The 26,729-nt window shown below is 40.8% G+C and overlaps 1 protein-coding gene across 9 annotated transcripts in view; it reads left to right on the top strand.

The window, feature by feature from the left end:
- Nucleotides 1–25,129, top strand: part of LOC149962842 (excitatory amino acid transporter 3-like) — a 30,499-nt gene extending 5,370 nt beyond the window's left edge. For 4 of the 9 annotated variants that reach the window (XM_090180109.1, XM_090180090.1, XM_090180099.1 and 1 more), the window contains 7 exons: nt 1,326–1,368; nt 1,429–1,531; nt 1,609–1,735; nt 2,641–2,874; nt 2,944–3,138; nt 6,728–6,862; nt 10,168–10,522. In XM_090180109.1, coding sequence (XP_090036235.1) covers nt 1,326–1,368; nt 1,429–1,531; nt 1,609–1,735; nt 2,641–2,874; nt 2,944–3,138; nt 6,728–6,862; nt 10,168–10,393 — 1,063 coding nt within the window. In that variant the 3' untranslated portion in view covers nt 10,394–10,522. Of the gene's footprint in view, nt 1–1,325; nt 1,369–1,428; nt 1,532–1,608; nt 1,736–2,640; nt 2,875–2,943; nt 3,139–6,727; nt 6,863–10,167; nt 10,523–14,675; nt 14,875–14,954; nt 15,172–15,514; nt 15,558–15,618; nt 15,722–15,794; nt 15,922–16,815; nt 17,050–17,119; nt 17,315–22,698; nt 22,834–24,740 lie in introns of those variants that run through there. The other 5 variants (XM_090180115.1, XM_090180079.1, XM_090180071.1 and 2 more) reach the window with 4 other exon arrangements.
- The last annotated feature ends 1,600 nt before the right edge of the window (nt 25,130–26,729 follow it).

Here is a 26,729-nt window from a genome sequence, read left to right as displayed (position 1 = left end):
TGGGAGTTTTAACCCTTCAATCCTTCAACCCCTCGGGAATTCCAAGCTTTCAATCCTTCCAGCCCCTTCAATCCCTCCAGAATTCTAACCCATCAACCCCTTCAATCCCTCCAGAATTCTAACCCATCAACCCCTTCAATCCCTCCAGAAATCAAACCCGTCAACCCCTTCAATCCCTCCAGAATTTAAACCCGTCAACCCCTTCAATCCCTCCAGAATTCTAACCCGTCAACCCCTTCAATCCCTCCAGAATTCAAACCCGTCAACCCCTTCAATCCCTCCAGAATTCAAACCCGTCAACCCCTTCAATCCCTCCAGAATTCAAACCCGTCAACCCCTTCAATCCCTCCAGAATTCAAACCCGTCAACCCCTTCAATCCCTCCAGAATTCTAACCCGTCAACCCCTTCAATCCCTCCAGAATTCTAACCCGTCAACCCCTTCAATCCCTCCAGAATTCTAACCCGTCAACCCCTTCAATCCCTCCAGAATTCTAACCCGTCAACCCCTTCAATCCCTCCAGAATTCTAACCCGTCAACCCCTTCAATCCCTCCAGAATTCTAACCCGTCAACCCCTTCAATCCCTCCAGAATTCTAACCCGTCAACCCCTTCAATCCCTCCAGAATTCTAACCCGTCAACCCCTTCAATCCCTCCAGAATTCTAACCCGTCAACCCCTTCAATCCCTCCAGAATTCTAACCCGTCAACCCCTTCAATCCCTCCAGAATTCTAACCCGTCAACCCCTTCAATCCCTCCAGAATTCTAACCCGTCAACCCCTTCAATCCCTCCAGAATTCTAACCCGTCAACCCCTTCAATCCCTCCAGAATTCTAACCCGTCAACCCCTTCAATCCCTCCAGAATTCTAACCCGTCAACCCCTTCAATCCCTCCAGAATTCTAACCCGTCAACCCCTTCAATCCCTCCAGAATTCTAACCCGTCAACCCCTTCAATCCCTCCAGAATTCTAACCCGTCAACCCCTTCAATCTCTCCAGAATTCTAACCCGTCCACCCCTTCAATCCCTCCAGAATTCTAACCCGTCAACCCCTTCAATCCCTCCAGAATTCTAACCCGTCAACCCCTTCAATCCCTCCAGAATTCTAACCCGTCAACCTCGATAATTTTAAACCTTGAACCAGGACAGATTTAAAAATCGCATTCCGAGGACTGGAACCCTTGGAACCCTGAGAATTCCTACCTTTCCAACCGTGAGATCTGGCACCCCCCAAAACTAGATAACTCTTACTGTGCGACCTTAAATTCCCTAACCCGTCCACCAGGACATTTTTTACCATACCATTTAAGAAAACCATTTTATTAGAAACGCAGTACCGGAAAATATCATTATGGCCACTTTCATACAGGTAAATATGGGCTCAACCAAAAGTCTATTTCATCATAATTTAAATAACCTTCCGTTTTAGAAAGAAACCATAACTAGATCTATTAACATGACGACAGCGGAAGGAAATGGCACCGTGGTCATCGACCGATACACGGAATACAAATATCAAACCAACTACGTCGGTAAACGAAAGTTATAGAACGATACGTTTTGGCCGGACGGACGGCTCGCTGTAACGTTTTTACTTCCCGCGTTTCAGGTTTGGTGTTCTTTTGCATCGTGTTCGGCAGTACTATGGCTTTATTGGGCAACAAAGTTCAAACGCTATACATGGTTTTAGACGAAATCAACCTAGTCATTATGAAACTACTGCAATTTTTGGTTAAGTGAGCATTTTTGAATAACTACAACGATATTAGTTACAAAATGCGCCGCAATATGGCGCTGTTTGCTGGAAGATAAATTTCCATAATCTATAAGAGGTTGAGAGAAGGATCCATCTAGGTCGTAATAATGACACATGTACCTTCGAACTGGCCCAAGGCAGTTTTTAGTGGGCGCGAATTTCTTCGACAAACCGGAAGTTCACATCTAATTATGTAAAATTCAACTTCTTAGAAATATTTACTTGTTTTATAGAATAATTTCCCTACTGTAATAGTTGTAGAAAGTCGCTATGCATACAAGATGTTTCAAAAGGTTGTGCAAAAATTTGAGGAGTTGTAGGGGGTGGGTTGAGAAGAATACCTGTCCCCCCACCCCCAATTTTCTTACGAGGAGTTAAAAGAGCACCAGAGAGCTTAAAAGTGTGGCCTACTAGCCCCTGGAAGTAGGCTGCAACAAGCGCAAAACCAAGCAGCTGGGAAATACGAACATTAAGGTTTGGGTTCATGTGATAGGTAAAAATGAACTTCGTAAACAAATCGAGGTAACCAGCGCGGCGTACAAAAGGAAACTTAAACAGTATTTTAAGTCCATGCTGCTTGGTTTTACAGCCTACTTCCAGGGGCTAGTATGCCACACTTTGAGGCTCTCTGACGCTCTTTTAACTCATCGTAGGAAAATGGGAAAAAAAAGGCATACTTCTCAACTCACCCCCTACAACTCCTTCAAATGTTTGCATACCCTTTTGAAACACCCTGTATATGATTTCTACGCACAATTGTTTACCCCAAAATGTCTTCTGCAAAATCAACGAGGGCCTGCGAAGGTGCATGTTTCAAGCGAATAATGTAACGGTATAAAGATATTGATTCTTCTCTCTAAGATACATGTATACTCCTGATAATAGATTGCTACCTATTGGCCTGTTCTTTTGGTTGTGTTGTCAAGGAATTATCACCGAATCCATAGTCGATGTCTTTTCGAGGATGGGTTTCTACGTAACAGTCTTCATATCGGTTCAATTGGGTTACCATTTCGTCGTGTTACCTTTCTTGTATTTGGTAATCGTCCGGAAAAATCCGCTGACATTCATGATGAAAATTTGCCCACTTTCTATGATGGCGTTTGGAAGTTCCTCAAGGTATTACTTACTTATTATGGATTATTATCGTTCGATTTTCACCAATCTGTGATGGTTTCGACTTACTAGTCAAGCCTGTCTGCCTCTGAGTCTTAAGATCATGGAGGATGGTTTGAAGTGCCACCCTTTGGTGACCAGATTTGTCCTGCCATTGGGGTCGCTGATTAACAAACAAGGCGCCACTTTGGCCACTCCGTTGACCGTCTTCTTCATCGCTGGTCTGCAAGGTGTCAAGATCGGCTTGGTCAAGACCATAGTGCTCGGGTGAGTGGTTCAATTTGGTAAAAGTTATTTAAAGCAAGTGGCGGCTTGACGTGAAGTAGCTCTATTTTCAATAGATGTTGCTAGCGTCGAAATAAAAAAGGCGGTACTTATAGGTACCCCTCGCTTTGATTGGATCGTTCGTTATTTGGCCAATAACATAAATTACAGCAATTACAATATTTTTACATGGAATATATAATTTAGGTTAAAGCCCACTAAATACAGTATAAGTTGTCTAAATATAATTATCTACAATGGCTCTCTGACGATGTTATCATTTGGTTATTTTGAATTTTAGCTTCCTTTGCCGTTAATAGATTGCACCACGCGTTTTTCGAAGAAATGGATAGACTCATGGCCATCTCTAGTAACAGGGGCCTTTTCATAACAGAGGTGGCAATGATTGAGCCGCCACTTGCTTAAAAATGTCATACGGCCATCAAGATGAGTAGATGACTTTTGATTAGCCCATCAAGAATGTTTTATTTCTACTTTTGGAGAACATAGGTCAACGCCAAGAGCTGAGCTCTAGCTAACCTCACTGAATTCGTATATGAGCTTACGGCTGGTCTCTGGCTCGCCTTGGTCTCACCAATTATATTGGCTGGGTCTCGGGCTCGCCCTCACTACATTTACAAATTGACGGGTGATCTAGGGCTCAGGCTCAATATAGTAATAGTTACTTAAAAATAAAATGGTGGCCTCGAGCTTGGTCTCGCTATGTTTTAAAACTGCTAAAGGCTCAAAATACTCAGATAAGCTCAAGCTCCGGAATCACTATATTGTGGCTCTGCTCAACACGATATAATGAAAACCCTTTCGACAGCTCTGGACTCAAGTTGCTCAACCCGATTTTTCGTCGCACAATTTATTTATCAAATAGCCCAATTAGTGTTTTCGAGCTCCATTCCGGCAGCACTGGCACACCTGGAAGACAGTCGGAGGCGGTCAGGCAGCCCTGAGGCCGGGAATCCAGCTAGGCTGGGCTTTTTTTGCCAAAATAAATTTCGAACTGGGCTTAGGGCTAAGCAATATCGCGAATTGGAAGGAGGTAAAGCTCATCCTCAGATACGAAAACAGGCTTCAAATCGGTCTCGGGTTCGGGCTCAATCGTAATCGTGAGTTGAGCTCGGGCTCACCTCAGATATGAAAACTACCAAAATCAGTCTCGAGCTCGCACTCAAGTATTATGTCGAGCTCAAGGTTGAGCTCTTAGTATGTTAATTTTTAATACGGGCTCGGGCTCGATCTCGAAGGAATTTGTATTTTAACAAGGGCTCAAGATCGGTCTCACTAGTTACAATATGCGTTCCACAATACCTCAGCTCGGGCTCGGCTTTAACGTGAAAACTTATCGGTCTCGTCTCGAGCTCACAATATTCATTTAAAATACCGGAGCTGTGAGCCCGAGCAAGAGCCCGTTGACTTATGAGGGAGAGTGACTTTGTTGTGAGTCAGTGGCGTAGCCAGAAATCTCTCCAGGGAGGGGTTCAAACTATTTGAAATACCTTAGAGGGGTCTAGAAGGGGGTTAAATTTTAGTATACCCAAAACACCCAAGGGGGGGAGGGGGGGTTGACACTGTTGCGAGAAGACTTGGTCACTCTCACGTTCTAGCAGTAAACTCCTTCCACCTAAAACCTCCAGTTCCCCAGAGGTCCTATAATTTCTATAAAATCCTATAATTTCTATAAAATCCTATAATTTCTATAAAATCCTATAATTTCTATAAAATCCTATAATTTCTATAAAATCCTATAATTTCTATAAAATCCTATAATTTCTATAAAATCCTATATTTTCAAAAATGTCCTATAACATCCTATATTTTTAGCAAAATGCCTCAAAAGTCCTATAAAATCCTATAATTTTGATATTTTGCCCATTTCAAATCCCGCCACTCAGTTAAATTGTTAGATTTAGCTATAGGACAAATTCCTATACCAAGTCATTCTAGTCTATACTAGTTATTGTTAACATGGTTAGCTACTAGTATATTTTTGTGATAAAATGGTTAAATAGTTTCTATTTTTTAAGTGAAAATCAAAGATGTATTTCTCTAAATATAGATTTTGTTTTTAAATGCGTAAAGCTAGTAAATTAAATACTATATATAGTCCTCTATAATTTTGTAAAAATAGTCCTATAAAGTCCTATATTTTTAGAAATATAATCCTATTTTTTCCTATAGAAAAATTGAGTGGGGGCCCTGAAACTCAGATCGGCCTGTTACTCACTCAGTCTGGTTCTTCCGACGCGATGAATGCGCACCCTGGTGACGTTTTTACTTGACCCCTTCTCCTGCCAAGGGTAAATTCGACCATAATACCCGCTGATAATCATTCTCCCTAATGTATAAATAAATATTATTGTAATATTCTTGTTGTAAGTAAGTCAGCACTCCACATCAGTTTTTAAATTATCTGGTGATCGTCTGGTGTTACCGGTAATGGAAAGCCAAGGGTGTTTTTGTCACGGTGATGATCTAGAGCATAGCACAGATTTAATTTCGGTCGGCGGCGGCGGCGGTCCCGCCAATTTTTCAAAAAAACCTCCGCGGCGTTTTTTTTTTTCGGCGGCGGCGTGAAGGTTAAAAAATGTCAATTTATAGGTGGCTTCCAACTATCGAAACCTCTTATGAGAGCCTAACTCCTGTTATTCTTCCAACGTTCCTATCTTTCTCCTAGAAATAGGAGAAAACTACTGGAATGTTAACAGACTAGACCCCGTGACGTCTTGGGCGTTAACAGAGTGCTCGACCCGAAAGGGGGTTGAAAAGGGGAAGACATTCTATTCTTGCCGAAGTTCCCTCTACTTCTTCCATGGTCAGTGCTTCCACATGCGGGGAATTTTTTCCTTTTCCGGGATTTTTCAACTTCAAAACTCTAAAAAGGAATAATGCAATTTAAGAAGGAAAAGTGAGGGAAAACTCTCCGCGGGGGAAAATGAGGGAAAAGTATTCTTTGCCCGGGATGGGAAATTTTTTAGCTTTTCTGATAGCATTGCCTTTTCTTGTCTACTCTAATAGTATATTTAGTTCATGGATTCATGGATATATGTTATGAGTCACAGATGTAAAAAATATTTGTAATACGTTCCTAAAATGCTTGCCGTTTAAATAATAATTGAAGTCAGGATCTAAATATCCATTTGCGACTTTTGAGGATATATTTTTGCAAATTATTCAAATGTCAGTAATTTTGTAATAAGTAAAACCCTAAATTTGGAATCATTTTCAGAATTAAGCTGGATATCTATATTAATTATTATTAAGAGCTAGGGATAAAGAAAAGGAATTTCTAAGTCAATAACCGGAAAAACGGGATTTTTCATATAATAAAATTATCGTAAGAGGAAAATTTTAGAAATCAAATGTGGAAGCCCTGTTTATAGTCTCAACTTTAAATAAACACTTTCTAGAAAGTCATCCTCTTAAGAAAAACATAAATAATCTTAAAATCTTTATCTTTAAAATAACATAAATACAGTTTTCAAAATTCATTCTCCCTAAGTATAAATAAATACATTCTTGAAGCGCTTTTCCCAAGAAATAAATGTTTTATTTATCGCCTTTTTTTTGTTTATTTTAGTGTTTCCAACGTTCTCCTACAGATGGCGTTTCCAGGTATTCCCGGGAATGGAATGACTACATTGTGGTTCTTATATTTCATCGGAATAGTAAAACCTTACGTCATCGGATTGGTATTGAGTGTCGAATGGTTTCTGTAAGTGGCGTAAGCCTTCAAACATCACATTTACGTTCATATTGCTCACGGGGAAGGTCAAAGGTCGAAACAAGACGTGGTTTTACGTTTCGCAACTTCTCTATCAATCAATTTATCAGAAAAATTATATTCTATTGACGGGTGGCAATTTACCTGATAGTGTTAATGAAGGCATGAGTTAGGATTAGTTTTAAACCTACATTTTCATCATTACGAAGCCCGTAATGCAGTCTGTCTTGTGAATAGCTCTCAGTAAAACTTTTGCATGTGAAGAATAGGAAGTGTATCATAACACATTTTTTTTGCGTAAACGTTCGTCGTTTTTGCCCTATCGAAATAAATCTCTTATTTCACGAGCCGCTTTAATCCGAAGCAGCAAGGACCATTTTAAGGAATGGCACCAGTGGCACCGATCGCTTTTTTTCCCAATGGGGGCCGAAGCTCACTAATAAACTTGGAATGAGGCTGCTGGCAACACTTTCTTGCTACGGATGCTTAAAAGTAAATGGCCCCCATTGATTTTTCCCAATGGGAGCTTCGGCCCCGCCGCCCCCATGGGATTGGCACGTCCAAGTTTTATGTCGCTAATCTAGCAGATATAAATAAATAATCAGCTAAACTAATACCCAAGACACCACCTTAGGCCTAAGATCCAAAGAAGCTTGTGCATGAAGCCGGAAGCTGATCGACGCTATCGGAAAAAAGCTTTCGGAATCTGCCTCTGCGCAGTAAGCTACTGTTTACAAAAGCGCTGGTCGTTCTGAGCCCGTTGCTCAACTGGACGTTATCACGTGGTTTGTTTAGTATAAATGGCGGCTACCAAAGAAGGTCGAAATATTGTCGTGCTGAATGCAATTTTTTTATAATTGCTTCAAAAACGAAAATTGCTAATTTTAAACAAAGATAAATAAATTAAATAAAAAAAGGCAAGAAATCCACGAAGGTCATAGAAAGGGTTGCCTTATTATTGGTTAAATACGACTACGTTATTTCAAGCGAGAGCCGAGACTCCAGAAAACACGCGTTAATATCAAACGGAGTTTGATGCCGCCAGCGTCGGAATTCGGCGTAAGCTGTCTGATACAGCATAGAAACTACCACAGGAATAGAAGGCCCTGCCTTTGTACGTGCTTTACTAAAATGACACGGACAAAAGCTTCGGCTTTCCGCTCGCTTATAAACCCGCCTTTAAGTCATCAAGCGACTTTTAAAGTCATTAATTCAGGTGGCCGGGTTACAATGCAAGCCCTTCATGCCACGCGAGCCAACAGCTCCCTACTCTCACTACTAACGAATGGGTGTAATTCCTATTTCCCACGAGCGGCTGTTTTCGGGAACTTGCGTGTGGATTGTGGAACACGCTTAAAGGGGAACAGCTAAGCTTTTCCAAATGTGGCCTTATTTCCGTATCAAAAGATCAACAAGACGTTCAATAGACGGTAAAATAAATGGGGGTGGAATTTCAAACCGTCATTGCCACTTAAAAACTGGACACTAGCCAGGGAGGGAACACCGGATTGGTTGGTATTGGAGCATGCGCAGAGACCAATTTTTAACTGTCGCCGAGTAACAAATATTTAAATCATGATTCTTCGTAGAGCACGTGGCGCCATCTAAGTAAACTGACCATTATATTTCGGGAATAAAAGCTAGACCAAATGGTTGTTTAACTGTAAATTTACCTATAACTTGAATTCTTTAAATTAAAATACAAATTATTAATTGAGATCAATCGTAATAGACGAGAAAAACGATTGAAATGACTTCAGTGGGGAGGCTGGCAGCCATGCTGTGACGAAACGTTTCCCCTTTTTTCCTACCCCGAAATTCAAAAACCCTTCAGAGGCTAGGAAGCCGTTGGAATTTATTTTACCGTCTATATACTAACACGTACCTTTTTTGTCTTGAAAAAATAGCTTTTGGCCCAAAAAGTTGAAACGCAAAATAACGCCAACTGCTTGCGTTTGAATTTTCACCTCCATCTTAGGGGCTGCCGCCAGCGTCCCTAACCCCGTACAAAGATAATTTAAACTCTTACCCTAGATTCGAATACTGAGAGCTTTTTCATTGACGGTTTTGTTACGAAGCGTTTACCCTTTTTCGGCACCTGACCTCAGAAAAATCGGGCTCGATCGGTTGCGGTAAGGCGCAAACCATGGGGCGAATTTTTTCTGAGTTCCAGCGGGAAGTGGGTAAACGCTATCGGCAACGCGCGAGAGAGTGATTTCGAATCTAGGGTACGAGTTCAAATTATCTTTGCCCCGTACGAGCGATTTGCGAACTAGTGTAACTTTTGAAATAGCTCGATTTAGGCTTAGTTCTCTTATAACTGGAAAGCGCCGCGCGTGCAAATTAAAAAAATCTTTCGCGTCTACAGCAGGGCGCGCTGTTTTTTTAATACATTTTAATGGAGCCGGGAGTGTCTCACCGGTTTCTCACCAGGTGTCGTGGCGGACGCGTGCTTTTCGATTTCTCGAAATTTCTTTATTTTATTAAAAATTAACCACCTAATATTTTTTGGTGCGGTTTTCGCCATAAATTTTAGTTTTTATAGGGCTATCTAACTGGTTAAAGCAGACGCTATTTTAACAGGTTTGCCATGTATTTTTTAGTTGTAAATTATTTATTTCAGATGGACGAATAATTACTGGACCCGAAACCAAATGGCGCGCTTAATGCTTTTACAGCAGCGCCGTAGTGTCAAGTATTGGAAAGATTTCTATCCAAATACTAAACACGTGCCCAATATTAGCGGACGACGTTAGGCCTAGCGTTCTTAGCTCGTCACTGTCGTCAAAGCTTACACCTTTATTTCCATTTTGACTAGGCATTTTTAATTTGATAATCTATTTAAACCTTCACGCAAACTATATACGCAAAAACATTAAAGCGAACTTTATATTTAAATTAATTAAATCATTACCCTTTTATTTTTATCACAATACAATTATTACTGAATAATCTAAAGCCTATTTAAATTCTAAAAGCCTCACTTCTATTAAAAACAGCAGTGCAGACGACGGAACGTGGGTCATCTGACATTGTTTTGTATTTGGATAAATATTTCGCGATTCTCTCGGTCGGAGCGCTGACGGGTGATGCAAAATGTGGAACCGGGGATTTGGCTTGGTAATTATTCGTCCAAGGTTCCACACGCAAGCTTCCCTAAACTGCCGCTTGGGGGAAATTGAGATAACGCCCATTGCTGATTCTAATTCATGAATCGAAGATTTTCTTAAGCTTATTTTTAATTTTGCGAATTTGAGGAATTGCCGATTGAAATGTAACTCTTTTTCCCACGTTAGAGATCGCATTATAACGGTGAACAACGTGGCCGGCAATTGCTACGTGGCCGCCTTCGTGGACAAGCTCTGTTATTCGCTGCTGACGCGTTGTCGACAGTCCGAAGCGGCCAACAGTTTCCTCATCGACACTGGCAGTTTGTCTTCCATCGCCACTGACACTTCCGTCCGCACCAGGAGTAGAGGACCCAGCCTGGACACTCTCGTCTACCAGAACTCCGTTTATTGAGTTGAAAGAGAAGTTCCTGAAACATCTTTCAAACTGAAACCTCACTTCACCCAATTTTGATCAGAGGCGTTTGAACGTTGTTTTGAATTGTATTCAAATTACAATACTGAATTGTATTAAAACTATTTTATTCTATCTTTTAAATAAAGATTTTTAATGCTGATTCGTTGTTTCAAAGAAAATTCGAGGCTTTGAAGTGTTGTTTGTAAGAAAAGAATACATTTTTGAAACTGAAAAATTTATATTAAGTTGAGAAATATAAATTAAATAATTAATTTTCGTCGCATCATCAGTAACATAATACCCATAAAACAATAGGAAGTGTTAAAGTTAATTTTCTGACCGAACACTATTGCTATGGACGAAAGTGTTGTTTGTTTGTCAGCGTGGAAAGCGACTACACAGTAGATGGAGCGCCGAAAAATAATTCATGTAATTTATTTTATTGGCGACATTGGCATTCGAACCCAGATTTCTGGCCGCGTAATCTCCAAAACCGACGGCTTTACCAAGCGAGTTACGCCTTTGGCTTCATGAAAATACCACCCAGGTCTTCTGAGGGTGGGCGGGGGCCACTCCTTAACATAGGAAGGTAAATTATATATCAAACGATAGGAAATCACATGGCCTCAACAGTTTTTTTATTCGTTTGCCCACCCAGGTCTCCTGAGGGTGGGTGGGGGCCACTCCTTAACATAGGATGGTAAATTATATATCAAACGATAGGAAATCACATGGCCTCAACAGCTTTTGTATTGGTTTGCCCACCCGGGTCTCCTGAGGGTGGGCGGTGGCCACTCCTTAACATAGGATGGTAAATTATATATCAAACAATAGGAAATCACATGGCCTCAACAGCTCTTGTATTGGTTTGCCCACCCGGGTCTCCTGAGGGTGGGCGGTTGCCACTCCTTCACATAGGATGGTAAATTATATATCAAGCGATAGGAAATCACATGGCCTCAACAGCTTTTATATTTGTTTGCCCACCCGGGTCTCCTGAGGGTGGGAGGTGGCCACTCCTTAACATAGGATGGTAAATTATATATCAAACAATAGGAAATCACATGGGCTCAACAGCTTTTATATCCTGATGGTGGGCGGCATCCACCCTTTCACTTAGGATGGCAATTTATATATCAAACGATAAGAAATCACGTAGCCTCAACAGCTTTTGTATTAGTTTGCCTACCTGTGTCTACTAAGGATGTATGGGTTTGCCCAACCGAATACACAGATGTGGAACTAATATTACCGCCTGTGCCGAATTGTTTAGATCCAAATTCAGTGGCGTAACTAGGAACTCCGCCCCCCCCGCGAAAACCGACTCGGAGCCCTTTTAAATAGCACCGATTTTAATCATAAACGTTTGGGGGCCCCCTAGTTCTCGGGGACCCCCCCGCGCCGCGGGGTCTGCGGGGGCGCTATTTACGCCACTGTCCAAATTGATGTCAACCGTCCTAATCTGAGCTTAATTTAAATTATTTTTTCCGTTAATAATTAAATTAGCCATTGAACATTTTTAATTATTACCTGGTTTTTGGTGTGTTTTTTCTATTGACCAATTTACATCGGTTCAGAGCCACTTGGTCATAAAATACGATGGCGCACAGCCTAAAACCCAGTTTAGGTCGGTTGGAATGCCAGTTTTGACCGCCGACGATAATTTTTGGTTCACACGTGCGAAATCGATTCACCCCTGTTCGCTTATAGCTAAGGCTTAACGTCATTTCAAATTATGACCAGAATTTTGAAAATACTAAACAATTAGTTAATCATGTTTACTATAGAAACAGTAATATTATTTGACATTAATTAGAATTTTATTCCCATTATATTTATATATACAAGCAATTTTACTTCCCCGCCTTGTCATTTGGAAAGCGATTCTAAGCGAACCGACTTGCAGGAGTTGCTTCCCGATTCTGATGTTAGTCCTAGTTAGCTTTACAAGTTAGCTATGAATGTCATTTAGCATTGGCTTTTCGGAGTTGAAAAATGGGTGATTCTGTCAATAGTGGTGCTGCACTGATTCTTTAAGTAAATGTTTTAATTTTAACAATTTTGGTAATTGCAGAAAGTAGCCCATCAGTTTTTTTACTTAATTTCCTTAGTAATCTAGGATTCAGATTTTAGCAAATGATTACTAAGTTAATTTCAAAAGTCATTTCATTTCCAGTAATTACGTTTTGATCGTTTCCTACGCGATATCTATCTTTCTGGTAAAGTAGGGTACACGCGTATTAAAAATTTATTGGACTACACTAAACGATAATATAATTTTTTTAAATAAGCCCTCAATTTTTAGTACCAATTTGTATTTTTATCAACTTGCAATATTGTTTTACCACCATATTGAATGTCTACGTCGAATTTAGAAGTAATGTTTGTTATCAAATCACTTTGGAAATAGTCTTGTTACTTTTTACCTCTCCGTATACGTTTATACTGTACCGAATGTGTTGATAATGTGAGTGAAAATTTGTGTACGATGTTTTATTTGCATTGATCCAGACCAACCCTATTCTCGTTCACCTTAATTACTAAAGCGGTAAAACCTTTAGAATTGTGTAATTTATAAATAATTTTACATTATCGCTGTGATAATTAATAATTGCTTAAGTAAGTATTTGATAAAATTTAAGTCGTTGTAAAAACCTGGTCTAAAGAACAATAAACTATTTTGTGTTGTGTTTTCTTTTTTTTTTCACCCTTACAAACAGAATTAACAACCTAGTACCAAATACATTTTCGATGTACCAGCAACGGGATTAAAATCTCGTAAATTTTGGAATATATTAGTAAAATGTATAAAACATATTCAATTTTTAAATTTTCGACCCGTTTTCTTATTTCTTTTAAAAAATGTATCTTCGTTATAACAGTTTTTATTAAGCGTAGTCATAATACTGTGGGACGACGCGTGGGGAATGAACTAACTCCCCTCCGAGGAGAGGTAGTATTACGGGCCTGACCGTCTTGTTTTCTTTTGAAATTAGACAATTTTATTTGCGCTTCTTGAAATTAAATTTGTTTTTTAAATTACACTTTATTGTCGCTTTGGGCAATTAGTAAAGCGCCAATAAAGTTAACTAATTTTCCAAAGCGCCAATTATTTATTGGCGCTTTGGGAAATTAGTAAACTTTATTGGCGCTTTGGGAAATTAGTAAACTTTATTGGCGCTTTGGGAAATATTATACGCGTCGTGTCGTGTGAATAAAAATAACATAATCTCAACAGAACGATGGGAAAATAGCAACAAAAATTTAGCTGCTATACCGAGGGGTCGGACACTTGCCATTATTTTGTTCGGGATTTCATAGAAATTTTGGCGATTTCATCATTACTTTTTGAAGTGATTTTGGGATTTCAATGTTAATTTACCATAGAGAGAGTTAAAGGAATTTGCGATTTTAGACAAAGTGTACGGGATTTAGGTAAATGTCCGACCCCTCGTGCTATACAAATAGAATTTTGATTGAATTGAGGATTTGCTACATTAAATTTAAAACTTGACCAGTAGGCGGCGACAATTCTGATCAAAATTTAAACTACGCACAAAACCTTAGTCAATTTAATTTCACTATAAACAAATGTGATAAATAATTTTTTACATGGGTAACGTTGGAAAAAAATAGATCTGAAATTTTCAAGTTTGGTGTCTACAGGGTCTTTCGATGGAAAGGTTGGGGCACACCCGGATTTTTGTGCAACTAAGTCGTCAGTTTCCGGAAGAAATAAATCTCACTGTGCTGTTTTTTTGCTATTTATAATAATACCCTTTTCTACATGCATTATATTATATTCGATTTAAAAAAAGGTCATCATAGTGTAACTTTGCAAATGTGACGAAGGGTGACCGAATGACGTGTTTTAAATGAACTTCAACCCCTCCACAGCTCTCCCTTGAAAGTCCCTTTAATGGTAGGCGTAGACTGCCGTCCGTAAATCACCAATGCAGAGGCTATACAGTCGCCTGCCTTGATCTCAGTTAATTCTTGCAAACAAATTATATAATTAAAAAAATGTTAAGAACCGTTACATGACTTAGAGCTAAAAGCATATTAGTTTCACTTCTGTTCTTTAGATTGTGCTACGAGGTACTGGGTTATATCCGCCTATATGTACTCCCTCACTAGGAGCAAACTAAGCTACTGACGAATGCGTTCCTATTCGTTGTACAGCAGACATAGGCCCGTGCGCTAACCTCTCTATATAGCGACCGCGTTGTCAATCTACCTTTAATTGGAATATAACCGTAAAAAAATAATTTCTCAACAGCAACCGGGGTTCTTGAAAAGCCACACGTTGACGATTCTGACCCTGGTATGCGCTGTATCCGGGTTTGCGACTGGACAGGCCATCCGCCACGCCGGCTGGTCAGAGGACGTTAACCGCTACATCGACATCCCGGGTCAAATGATCCTTCACTGCTACAGCATGTTGCTGGTGCCCGTTCTCTTTTGCGGAATCATATTGGGTATAATTATAAGGTTTAACATTTTACGAGTTATCATGAGTTTTTGATAAAGGTAAAATTATTTCACTGGTGCGTTTCAGGGGTTGCGTCTTTGCACCGTACCAGTTGCCAACGGGTAGTAGTCTTGAGCGCCATGTTTTTCATTCTAATGATGGCCGCTACGTCCATTTTCAGTTGCGTTTTAGCAAAGGAGCTGAGGTTGGGACACCACGTGAAAGGTTTTGCGTCTAGCGATGATAATTCCACCGATTTAGATGATACGGAAACGGTTATCAACTCCATGGTTGATTTCTTTCAGTACGGTTTGTTCTGTATTTTACTTCATTTTTAGTTGTTAGTCTTGTGAGAGTGTTTAACCTTCAATCCCTTCAGATTTCTAACCTATCAACCCCTCGGGGATTCTAAGCTTTAAACCCTTCGACCCCTTTAACTCTTCAAACTTGAAAGTTTTTAACCTGGAACCCAGTACATATTTAAAAATCGCACTCTGAGAACTCGAACCCTTCGAACCCCGAGAATTCTTGCCCTTAATACACTGAGATCCGGCACCCCCAAAACTAGATAATTCATACTGTGCGACCTTAACATCCCTTACATTTCGTGTTTTTTACCATACCATTTAAGAAAACCATTTTATTAGAAACGCAGTACCGGAAAATATCATCATGGCCACTTTCATACAGGTAAATATGGGCTCAACCAAAAGTCTCATTTCATCACAATTTACGTAACCTCCCGTTTTAGAAAGAAATCATAACTAGAACTATTAACATGACGACACCGGAAGGAAATGGCACCGTGGTCATCGACCGATACACGGAATACAAATATCAAACCAACTACGTCGGTAAACGAAAGTTATAGAACGATACGTTTTGGCCGGATGGCTGGCTGTAACGTTTTTACTTCCCGCGTTCCAGGTTTGGTGTTCTTTTGCATCGTTTTCGGCAGTACCATGGCTTTACTGGGCAACAAAGTTCAAACGCTATACATGGTTTTAGACGAAATCAACCTAGTCATTATGAAACTACTGCAATTTTTGGTTAAGTGAGCATTTTTGAATAATTACAACGATATTAGTTACAAAATGCGCCGCAATATGGCGCTGTTTGCTGGAAGATAAATTTCCATAATCTATAAGAGGTTGAGAGAAGGATCCATCTAGGTCGTAATAATGACACATGTACCTTCGAACTGGCTCGAGGAAGTTTTTAGTGGGCGCGAATTTCTTCGACAAACCGGAAGTTCACACCTAATTATGTAAAGTTTAACTTCTGAGAGATATTTACTTGTTTTATAGAATAATTTCCCTACTGTAATAGTTGTAGAAAGTCGCTATGCATACAGGGTGTTACAAAAGGTTATGCAAAAATTTGAAGGAGTTGTAGGGGGTGAGTTGAGAAGTATGCCTGTTTTTCCCCATTTTCCTACGATGAGTCAAAAGAGCGCCAGAGAGCTTCAAAGTGTGGCCTACTAGCCCCTGGAAGTAGGCTACAACAAGCGCAACACCTAGCAGCAGGGAAATACGAACATAAAGGTTTGGGTTCGTGTGATAGGTAAAAATGAACTTCGTAAACAAATCGAGGTAACCAGCGTAAAAAAGGAAACTTAAACAGTATTTAAAGTCCCTGCTGCTTGGTTTTACAGCCTATTTCCAGGGGCTAGTATGCCACACTTTGAGGCTCTATGGCGCTCTTTTAACTCATCGTAGAAAAATGAGAAAAAAGGCATACTTTTCCACTCACCCCCTACAACTCCTTCAAAATTTTGCATAACCTTTTGAAACACCCTGTATATTATTTCTTCGCACAATTTTTTACCCCAAAATGTCTTTTGCAAAATCAACGAGAGCCTGCGAAGGTTCATGTTTCAAGCGAATAATGTAACGGTATAAAGATATTGATCCTTCTCTCTAAGATACATGTATACTCCTGATAATAGATTGCTACCTATTTGCCTGTTCTTTTGGTTGTGTTGTCAAGGAATTATCACCGAATCCATAGTCGATGTCTTTTCGAGGATGGGTTTCTACGTAACAGTCTTCATATCGGTCCAATTGGGTTACCATTTCGTCGTCTTACCGTTCTTGTATTTGGTAATCGTCCGGAAAAATCCGCTGACCTTCATGATGAAAATTTGTCCTCTTTCTAGGATGGCCTTTGGTAGTTCCTCAAGGTATTACTTACTTATTATGGATTATCCTCGTATGATTTTCAAGAATCTGTGATGGTTTTCAACTTACTAGTCAAGCCTGTCTGCCTCTGAGTCTTAAGATCATGGATGATGATTTGAAGTGCCACCCTTTTGTGACCAGATTCGTCCTGCTATTGGGGTCGCTGATTAACAAACAAGGCGCCACTTTGGCCACTCCGTTGACCGTCTTCTTCATCGCTGGTCTGCAAGGCGTCAAGATCGGCTTGGTCAAGACCATAGTGCTCGGGTGAGTGGTCAGATTTGCTAAGAGTTATTTAAAGCAGGTGGCGGCTCGACGGGAAGTAGCTCTTTTTTCAATAGATGTCGCCAGCGTCGAAATAAAAAAGGCGGTACTTATAGGTACCCCTCGCGTTGATTGGATCGTTTGTAAATTGGTCAATAAGATATATTATAGCAATGATAAACAATATTTTTACATGGGATATGTAATTTAGGTTAAAGCCCACTAAATAGAGTATAAGTTGTCTAACTATAATACTCAAAAATGGTTCTCTTAACACGTTATAATTTGGCTATTTCGAATTTAAGCTTCCTTTGCCATTAATAGATGGCACCAGGCTCTCCAGTAAAGTCACGTTTTTCGAAGAATCAGATAAATTCATGGCCATCTCTAATAAAATGTGCCTTTTTATAATACAGGTGGCAATGATAGAGCCGCCTCTTGCTTTATAATGTCATGCGGCCAAGCAAGGCCAAGATGACTTTTGATTAGCCCATCAAGAATGTTTTTATTTCTTCTTTGGGAGAGGTAACCTCACTGAATTCGTATACGAGCTTACGGCTGGTCTCAGGCTCACCTTGGTCTCACCAACTATTGGCCGTGTGTTGGGCACGAGCTCGCAATCCAAATTTCCTCGCCGATGTGAGGTCTCGAGCTCAGTAGATATAAAACCTACAAACCGTCTCGGGCTCGGACTCTTAGTAGTTATAAATATACGGGCAGTCATGGGCTCGCCCTCTCTACAATTACAATTCGACATGTGATCGCGGGCTCAGGCTCAATATAGTAATAGTTACTCAGACAAGCTCGAGCTCGGGATCACTATATTGTGGCTCTGCTCAACATAATATTACTAAACCCTTTCGACAGCTCTGGACTCCAGAGTTGCTGAAGTTGCTCAACCCGATTTTTCGTCGCACAATTTATTTATCAAATAGCCCAATTAGTGTTTTCGAGCTCCATTCCGGCATCACTGGAACACCTAGAAGACAGTCGGAGGTGGTCAGGAAGACCTGAGCCCGGGAATCCAGACGGCGCTAGGTGGCGCTAGTTTCTTACGCTTTTTTGCCAAAATAAATTTCGAACGTGGGCTTAGGGCTAAACAATATCGTGAATTGGAAGGAGATCGAGCTCATTCTCAGATTAGAAAACGGTATTCAATTCTGTCTCGGGCTCGGGCTCAATCGTAATCGCGAGTTGAGCTCAAGCTCACCTCAGATATGAAAACTACCAAAATCAGTCTCGAGCCTGGGCTTAAGTATTATATCGAGCTCAAGGTTGAGCTCTTAGTACGTTAATTTTTAGTACGGTCTCGGGCTCGAGCTGCAAATAATGTGAATCATGAAATGGGTTCAATCTCGAGCTCACTAGTTACAATATTCGTTCCACGGGCTCGGTTTTAACGTGCAAATTTATCGGTCTCGTCTTGAGCTCACAATATTTATATAAAAATACCTGAGCTCGGTCTCGAATTTTAAATGTTTACCGACTAGACTCCGTGACGTATTGGGCGCCGAATAATGCGCATAAACCGACTGGCTGACCCGAAAGGGGGATGAAAAGGGGAAAGACATCCTATTCTGGCCTAAGTTCCCTCTCTACTTCTTCCATGGTCAGTGCTTCCACATGCGGGGAATTATTCCCTTTTGCGGGATTTTTCAACCTTACAAAACGCTTAAATGGAATAATGCAATTTAAGAGGGAAAACGCTAAACGCGGGGGAAAATGAATGAAATGCATTCTTTGCATGGGAAGAGAGATTTTTTAGCTTTTCTGATAACATTGCGTGTTCTAGTCTACGAAAAAAGGGGAGGAACGGTAATTATCAAATGGGAAAAATGGGGAGTACCACGGTAATTATCACATGGGCAAAAGGGGGAGGGGTACCCCGGTAATTATCACATGGGCAAAAGGGGAAGGGGTACCCAGGTAATTATCACATGGGAAAAAGGGGGAGGAAGGGCCTTACTGGGGTGGTTCTACTATGGGGAAAAGGGTACCACGGTAATTATAACATGAGAAAAAAGGGGAGGAATGGTAATTATCAAATGGGAAAATTGGGGAGTATCCCGGTAATTATCACATAGGGAAAAGGGGGAGGAAGGGACTTACTGGGGGTACCCCGGTAATTATCACATGGGGAGAAAGGGGAGAAAGGGCCTTACTGGGGTGGTTCTACTTTGGGGAAAAGGGTACCATGGAAATGATCGCATGGGAAAAAAGAGAGGGGGCCTTACTGCGGTGGTTCGACTATGGGGAAAAGAGTGCCACGGAAATTCTCGCATGGCTAAAAGGGGTTGGGGGGGGGTGCGTACTGGGGTGGAGTGCCTCGAAACACACAACTAGCTGAGGAACAGAGGGAAACCGAGACTGCCTTGCGCTTCGTTACTGCGGTGGTTCGACTATCTATTTTCTCAAAATCTGTCGCCCCTGAGAGTTGGGCCGTGTTTGTCCCAACACGCAATACACCCGAAATTTTCTCTCTGTTTCCACCGCGAATTTCGGAGGGGGGGGGGGGTGTATGGGGTCGTTTCAGAAGGCCTTTGAGTTGTGGAAACGAGTAGGTGGGAGGCGGGGGCGGGGGGTTTCGGGGTCGTTCCGATTTGAAAGTCCCGTGGCTGCGTTCAACAACTCTAAAGAAGCTCAGCGCTGAGATCAACGATCAGCGGTTTTTTGCTGAACGGGTTTTTTGACTTCCGGTTTTGACGTCACGTTGATCCTCGGAGACTCAGCGGAAACATCAGCTGAGCGAGATGGTTTTTCCGTTGCTTATGGGTATAGTGACGTCATTCGACAAAGTTAAAGGAGGGGTAGCAGACGATATTTTGTTCGTTACAACAACTTTTAGTTTTACTCCGTTGATAGTTGTTGAACGCAGCCCGTGGCTCTCTCGGCGTACGTTAGTCCCGTGGCCTTTATGCATCAGCCATTGGGTACCGGGGGTTTAAAGGGGTTCATGGGGGGTTTGGTACGACTGCGAGTTTGAGTTATTTTCGCGGGGAAAAGGGTACGACGGAAATTCTCGCATTGGAAAGGGGGAGAGGGTACCACGGTAATTATCACATGGGAAAAAGGGGGAGGTGGGTACCACGGTAATTATCACATGGGGAAAAGGGGGAGGTGGGTACCACGGTAATTTTCACATGGGAAAAAGGGGAAGGTGTGTACCAAGGTAATTAACACATGGGAAAAGGAGGAGGTGGGTACCACGGTAATTATCACATGGTAAAAAGGGGGAGGTGGGTACCACGGTAATTTTCACATGGGAAAAAGTGGAAGGTGGGTACCACGGTAATTATCAAATGGGGAAAAGGGGGGGTCGGTAACACGGTAATTATCACATGGTAAAAAGGGGGAGGTGGGTACCACGGTAATTATCACATTTAAAAAAGGGGGAGGTGTGTACCACGGTAATTATCACATTTTAAAAAGGGGGAGGTGGGTACCACAGTAATTATCACATGAGAAAAAGGGGGAGGTGGGTACCACAGTAATTATCACATGAGAAAAAGGGGGAGATGGGTACCACGGTAATTATCGCATTTAAAAAAGGGGGAGGTGGGTACCACGGCAATTATCACATTTAAAAAAGGGGAGGTGGGTATCACAGTAATTATCACATGGGAAAAAGGGGGAGGAAGGGCCTTACTGGGGTAGCCCAGTAATTATCAAAAGGGGGAGGGGGTACCACGGTAATTATCAAATGGGAAAAAGGGGGAGGTGGGTACCACGGTAATTATCACATGGGACAAAGGGGGAGGTGGGTAACACGGTAATTATCACATGGGAAAAAGGGGGAGGTGGGTACCACGGTAATTATCACATGGGAAAAAGGGGAAGGTGGGTACCACGGTAATTATCACATGGGCAAAAGGGGGAGGTAGGTACCACGGTAATTATCACATGGGAAAAAGGGGGAGGTGGGTACCACGGTAATTATCACATGGGGAAAAGGGGGAGGTGGGTACCACGGTAATTATCACATGGGGAAAAGGGGGAGGTGGGTACCACGGTAATTATCACATGGGAAAAAGGGGGAGGAAGGGCCTTACTGGGGTTACCCCGGTAATTATCACACGGGAAAAAGGGGAGGTGGGTACACCGGTAATTATCACATAGGGAAAAAGGGGAGGAAGGGCCTTACTGGGGTGGCTTGACTATGGGGAAAAGGGTGCCACGGAAATTATCGCATGGGTAAAAGGGGGAGGGTGCCTTACTGCGGTGGTTTGACTATGGGGAAAAGGGTGGCACGGAAATTATCCCATGGGGAAAAAGGGTTGGGGGCGTACTTGGGTAAGGCGGGCTTCGGGGCTAATATATATATATATTGGTTTGTTACCTCCTATGCACGCCCAAGATAATTGTTCGATTCGTACGAAATTTGGCCTGTGGCATTGTGGCCCCTGCCGTCAGGTTTTAGGGGCGTCTTGAGATTGCTAACCTTCATAGTTTTGGACCACGGCTTGTATTAAGAGACACGGGAGTTTATCTCACTGGCTCTAATTGCCTCACTTAGCTGCTGCATGGCACGACCTTCGACCCTTTTCACTCGCGTTTGTTCTCTTTGCTCAGCTCACCCCCCCTCCCTCTCTATCTGTGTCACGTAGACACCTTTGTCCGGGCCGTATTTATTCCACGCATACCATAATACCAACTGATATGCCATTTGATTTTAAACGCCTGCAATTTCCAATCAATCTTAGCTTCGCAATGACAATTAATAAAGCGCAAGGACAGTCACTTAAAACTGCGGGAAACCCATGCTTTATGTGGCGTGCTCAAGAGTTGGAGCTGCAAATATCCTGTACATACTTACTCCAAACGGAGAAACTAAAAATATTGTGTACAAAAACGTTTTATCATAATTACATCTTAAACTAATCAAAGAAATCAAATATATGTTAATATTAAAAGATATAATATTCTGCACTATTAAACGTTTGCAAATTTTAAAAATGCCTATTTACTATTTAAAAATAATTTAATTTGCATATTTAACGTAAAGTGCATTTTGTTCCCGTTTTCAAAACCTGAATTTACTCAACTAGTATCTATATAAATAGTATTAAGAGCGAGGGATAAAAAATGGGAATTTCTAAGTCAAAAACGGGAAAAACGGGATTTTTCATTTAATGAAATTATCGTAAGAGGGAAATTTTAGATATCAAATATGGAAGCCCTGTTTATGGTTTCTCCTCAACTTTAAATAAACACATTCTAGAAAGTCATCCTCTTAAGAAAAACAGTTTTGAAAGTCATTATCTTTAAAAATAACATAAATACAGTTTTCAAAATTCATTTTCCAGAAGTATAAATAAATTCATTCTTGAAGCGCTGTTCCCAAGAAATAAATGTCTTGTTTATCGCCCGTTTTTTTTTGTTTATTTTAGTGTTTCCAACGTCCTCCTACAGATGGCGTTTCCAGGTATTCCCGGGAATGGAATGACTACATTGTGGTTCTTATATTTCGTCGGAATAGTTAGAACTTACGTCATCGGATTGGTATTGAGTGTCGAATGGTTTCTGTAAGTGGCGTAAGCCTTTAAAAGTCACATTTACGTTCATATTGCTCACGGGAAGGTCAAAGGTCGAAACAAGACGTGGTTTTACGTTTCGCAACTTCTCTATCAATCAATTTATCAGAAAATTATATTCTATTGACGGGTGGCAATTTACCTGATAGTGCTAATGAAGGCATGTGTTAGGATTAATTTTAAACCTACATTTTCATCTTTACGAAGTCGCCCTCAACAAAAAACTATAGTTGTCGTATCGACACAGTTTGTCTATTTGTCATAAAGTTTTAAATAGAAATATACATAAATTACTTTCTCTTGGGTATTTGAAAATAAATGTTTAAGAAAGTTTTCGATTCCAAGCTTTAAAAAAACCCTTCTCTGTTTAAGATTAGGCTAGCTAGCCAATTAAGCTAGATACAATCCATACTCAAGGCAACTCTCACTTAAAGCTGTTTTTAATTTTCGAAAAGGGTAAATACGCAGCGACGGCGAACGTCGACGCTAAAATATCCTAAAGCTAAACTTCCACTCAACCTTTCTTTTAGTACAAAATGCTTACCCGCGTTGAAAAAAACCACTGAAAGGCCTAGGTTTTTTTCTGCCTGTTACCCTATAAGTTTACTTCCCGCCGCGCAAATCCCCTGGTGGTAGGCTAACGTGTTCCACGGTTGGCCTACCAATAGGGTATTTGTTTGGAAGGAAAGTAAATTTAAAGGGTGACAGGCAGAAGAAAACCTAGGCCCTTAAGCTTAGTTTTATCTAGGAGCAACAAACACAAGGAGAACACAGCTAGCCTTTAAACACGCTAACGCAGTGTTGGGTACAAATTTCATTGGACGAGCCTTTACGATGAACGTTTTACGGGCGGGGGGGGGAAGACAATTTCCGAATTTTCCCCTTCCTACGGCAGCAGGCGCTAAAGCGTCTAGCCAATGAAAAACGTACACACGAAAATCCACGACTTTTGACGGGTTAAGTTCTCCTTGTGAGGGGTGTTGTGTTTGTTGCTCCTAGGTGGAACACGCTGAAGCATACGCTATTTTAACAGGGTTGCCATGTATTTTTTAGTTGTAAATTATTTATTTCAGATGGAAGATGTATGGCAACCATGTTAATCAGTAGTAGGAAAACTGGGTTGCCGTTTTAATTCTGAAATAATTTAGAACTAAAAAATACATGGCAAGTTGGCAACCCTGTTTAAATTGCGTTTGCCTCACCGTGTTCCACCTTGGACGAATAATTACTGGACCCGAAACCAAATGGCGCGCTTAATGCTTTTACAGCAGCGCCGCTTGTAGCGCCGTAGTGTCAAGTATTGGAAAGATTTATATCCAAATACTAAACACGTGCCCAATATTAGAGGACGACGTTAGGCCTAGCGTTCTTAGCTCGTCACTGTCGTCAAAGCTTACACCTTTATTTCCATTTTGACTAGGCATTTTTAAATTTATAATCTATTGAAACCTTCGCTTTAATTTTTTGCATATATAGTTTGCGTGAACTTCCTATTTAAATTAATTTAATCGTAACCATTTTATTTTTATTCCAATACAATTATTACTGAATAATCCAAAGCCTATTATAATTCCAAAAGCCTCACTTCTATTAAAAACAGCAGAGCAGGCGACGGAATTGCGGGTCATCTGACATGTTTTTGTATTTGGATTGCAATATTTCGCGAGTCTCTCGGTAGGAGCGCTGACGGCCGATGCAAAATGTGGAACCGGGGGTTTTGCTTAGGTTTCGAGTCCTGTAATTAGTCGTCCAAGGTTCCACACGCAAGCTTCCCTAAACCGCCGCTTGAGGGAAATTGCTGATTCTAATTCATGAATCGAAGATTTTCTTAAGCTGATTTTTAATTTTGCGAATTTGAGGAATTACCGATTGAAATGTTACTCTTTTTCCCATGTTAGAGATCGCATTATAACGGTGAACAACGTGGCCGGCAACTGCTACGTGGCCGCCTTCGTGGACAAGCTCAGTTATTCGCTGCTGACGCGTTGTCGACAGTCAGAAGCGGCCAACAGTTTCCTCATCGACCATGGCAGTTTGTCCTCCACCGACACTGACACTTCCGTCCGCACCAGGAGTAGAGGACCCAACCTGGACACTCTCGTCTACCAGAACTCCGTTTATTGAGTTGAAAGAGAAGTTCCCGAAACATCTTTCAAACTGAAACCTCACTTCACCGAATATTGACCAGAGGCGTTTGAACGTTGTTTTGGATTGTATTCAAATTACAATACTGAACTGTATTAAAACAATTTTATTCTATCTTTTAAATAAAGATTTTTAATGCTGATTCCTTGTTTCAAAAGAAAATTCGAGGCTTTGAAGTGTTGTTACTGTTAGTAACATAATACCAATAAAACAATAGGAAGTGTCAAAGTTAATTTTCTGACCGAACAGTTTCTCAGGCACTGACATTCTCGCCCAGCCCCCAGTTCGACTGGGAGTTGCAATCGAATTGAGTAGCAGTATATTTTAGCACACTAGGGGGCTCTGTGCTGAGAACTAGACCTTTATTGTGCAATAGCTATGAAAATTAGTTCGGTGATAATTTTGCTTATGGATATATTTATTGGTATTATGTTGCTTATGGTGGTATGAATAGATTAGCGACCCCAACGTTTTTCAGGCGAACGTAAAAATGATCTCATCTCACTCCCTCTGGCAGCATTCTGGCAGCCGCTACTACTAAATCGTTGCCTTTATTAATAAACTACGGTTCTGGCTATACCGCAAGTTTTACGGGCGGTCGCCAAAATTATCCGATTTCTTTTAATTTAGTGATTTAGTAATAAAAATTAACCGAATATTACTTGATCGCGCGAAAGTTTGAAATGTCAGGATTACGGTGGTTGTCCAAGAATTACTCTGCGACATATAGAGAGTTCACTAGATCATTTGGATCGATCTAGTGTAAAACGTTCATGCTTCTTAAGGATCCAATGCACTGTTCTAAGCTAGTAGAACGGCTTCAGTGTGCGAGTTAAAGCCATGACGGCTCGACGTGAAACGGCTTTGTTTTCAATAGATGTCACTACCGTCGAAATGAAAAAGGCGGTACTTATAGGTACCCTTCGCGCTGATTGGATCGTTTGTAAATTGGTCAATAACATAAATTACAGCAATTATAAACAATATTTTTAGGTGGGAAATATAATTTAGGTTAAAGCCTACTAAATAGAGTATGAGTTGTCTAACTATAATACTCCACAATGACTCTCTGACGAAGTTTGAATTTGGCTGATTTAAATTTTAGCTTCCTTTGTCATAAAATAGATGGCACCACGCTCTCCACTAAATTCGCGTTTTTCGAAGAATCGGATAGATTCATGGCCATCTCTAATAACAGGGGCCTTTTCATAATACAGGTGGCAGTGCTAGAGCTGTCACTTGCTTTAATATAATACTGTAAGAATTAAAAGAACTCAATCACAGACACACCGAACAACCATATTCACAAAAAATAAAAAAAACATTGAATACATGTCGATTACAAGAAATACTTTTCGACGAATTGGTTATTTTAATTATCTAAGTTTTACCAGAAGCGTGTAATAGATGTTTTAGAGAAGGATCTTTATGTCGCTAATGTCATTCGTTTTGAAACCTAAGTTTCAAAAGTGGTTGTGGAGTTTTAGAGAAGGATCTTTATGCCGCTAATGTCATTCGCTTATGAAACCTACGTGTCAAAAGTGGTTGTGATGTTTTAGAGAAGGATCTTTATGCCACAAATTCCATTCGCTTATTAAACCTAAGTGACAAAAGTGTCTGTTACGTTTTAGAGAAGGATATTTAAGCCACTAATGCCATTAGATTTGAAAACTAAGTGTCAAAAGTGGTTGTGGCGTTTTAGAGAAGGATCTTTATGCCGCTAATGCCATTCGTTTTGAAAC

Source organism: Leiobunum rupestre, chromosome 1 (assembly GCF_980474605.1).
Source record: "Leiobunum rupestre chromosome 1, qqLeiRupe1.1.hap1, whole genome shotgun sequence".
NCBI lineage: Eukaryota > Metazoa > Arthropoda > Arachnida > Opiliones > Sclerosomatidae > Leiobunum > Leiobunum rupestre.
This window is presented reverse-complemented; position numbering and strand designations above follow the sequence as displayed.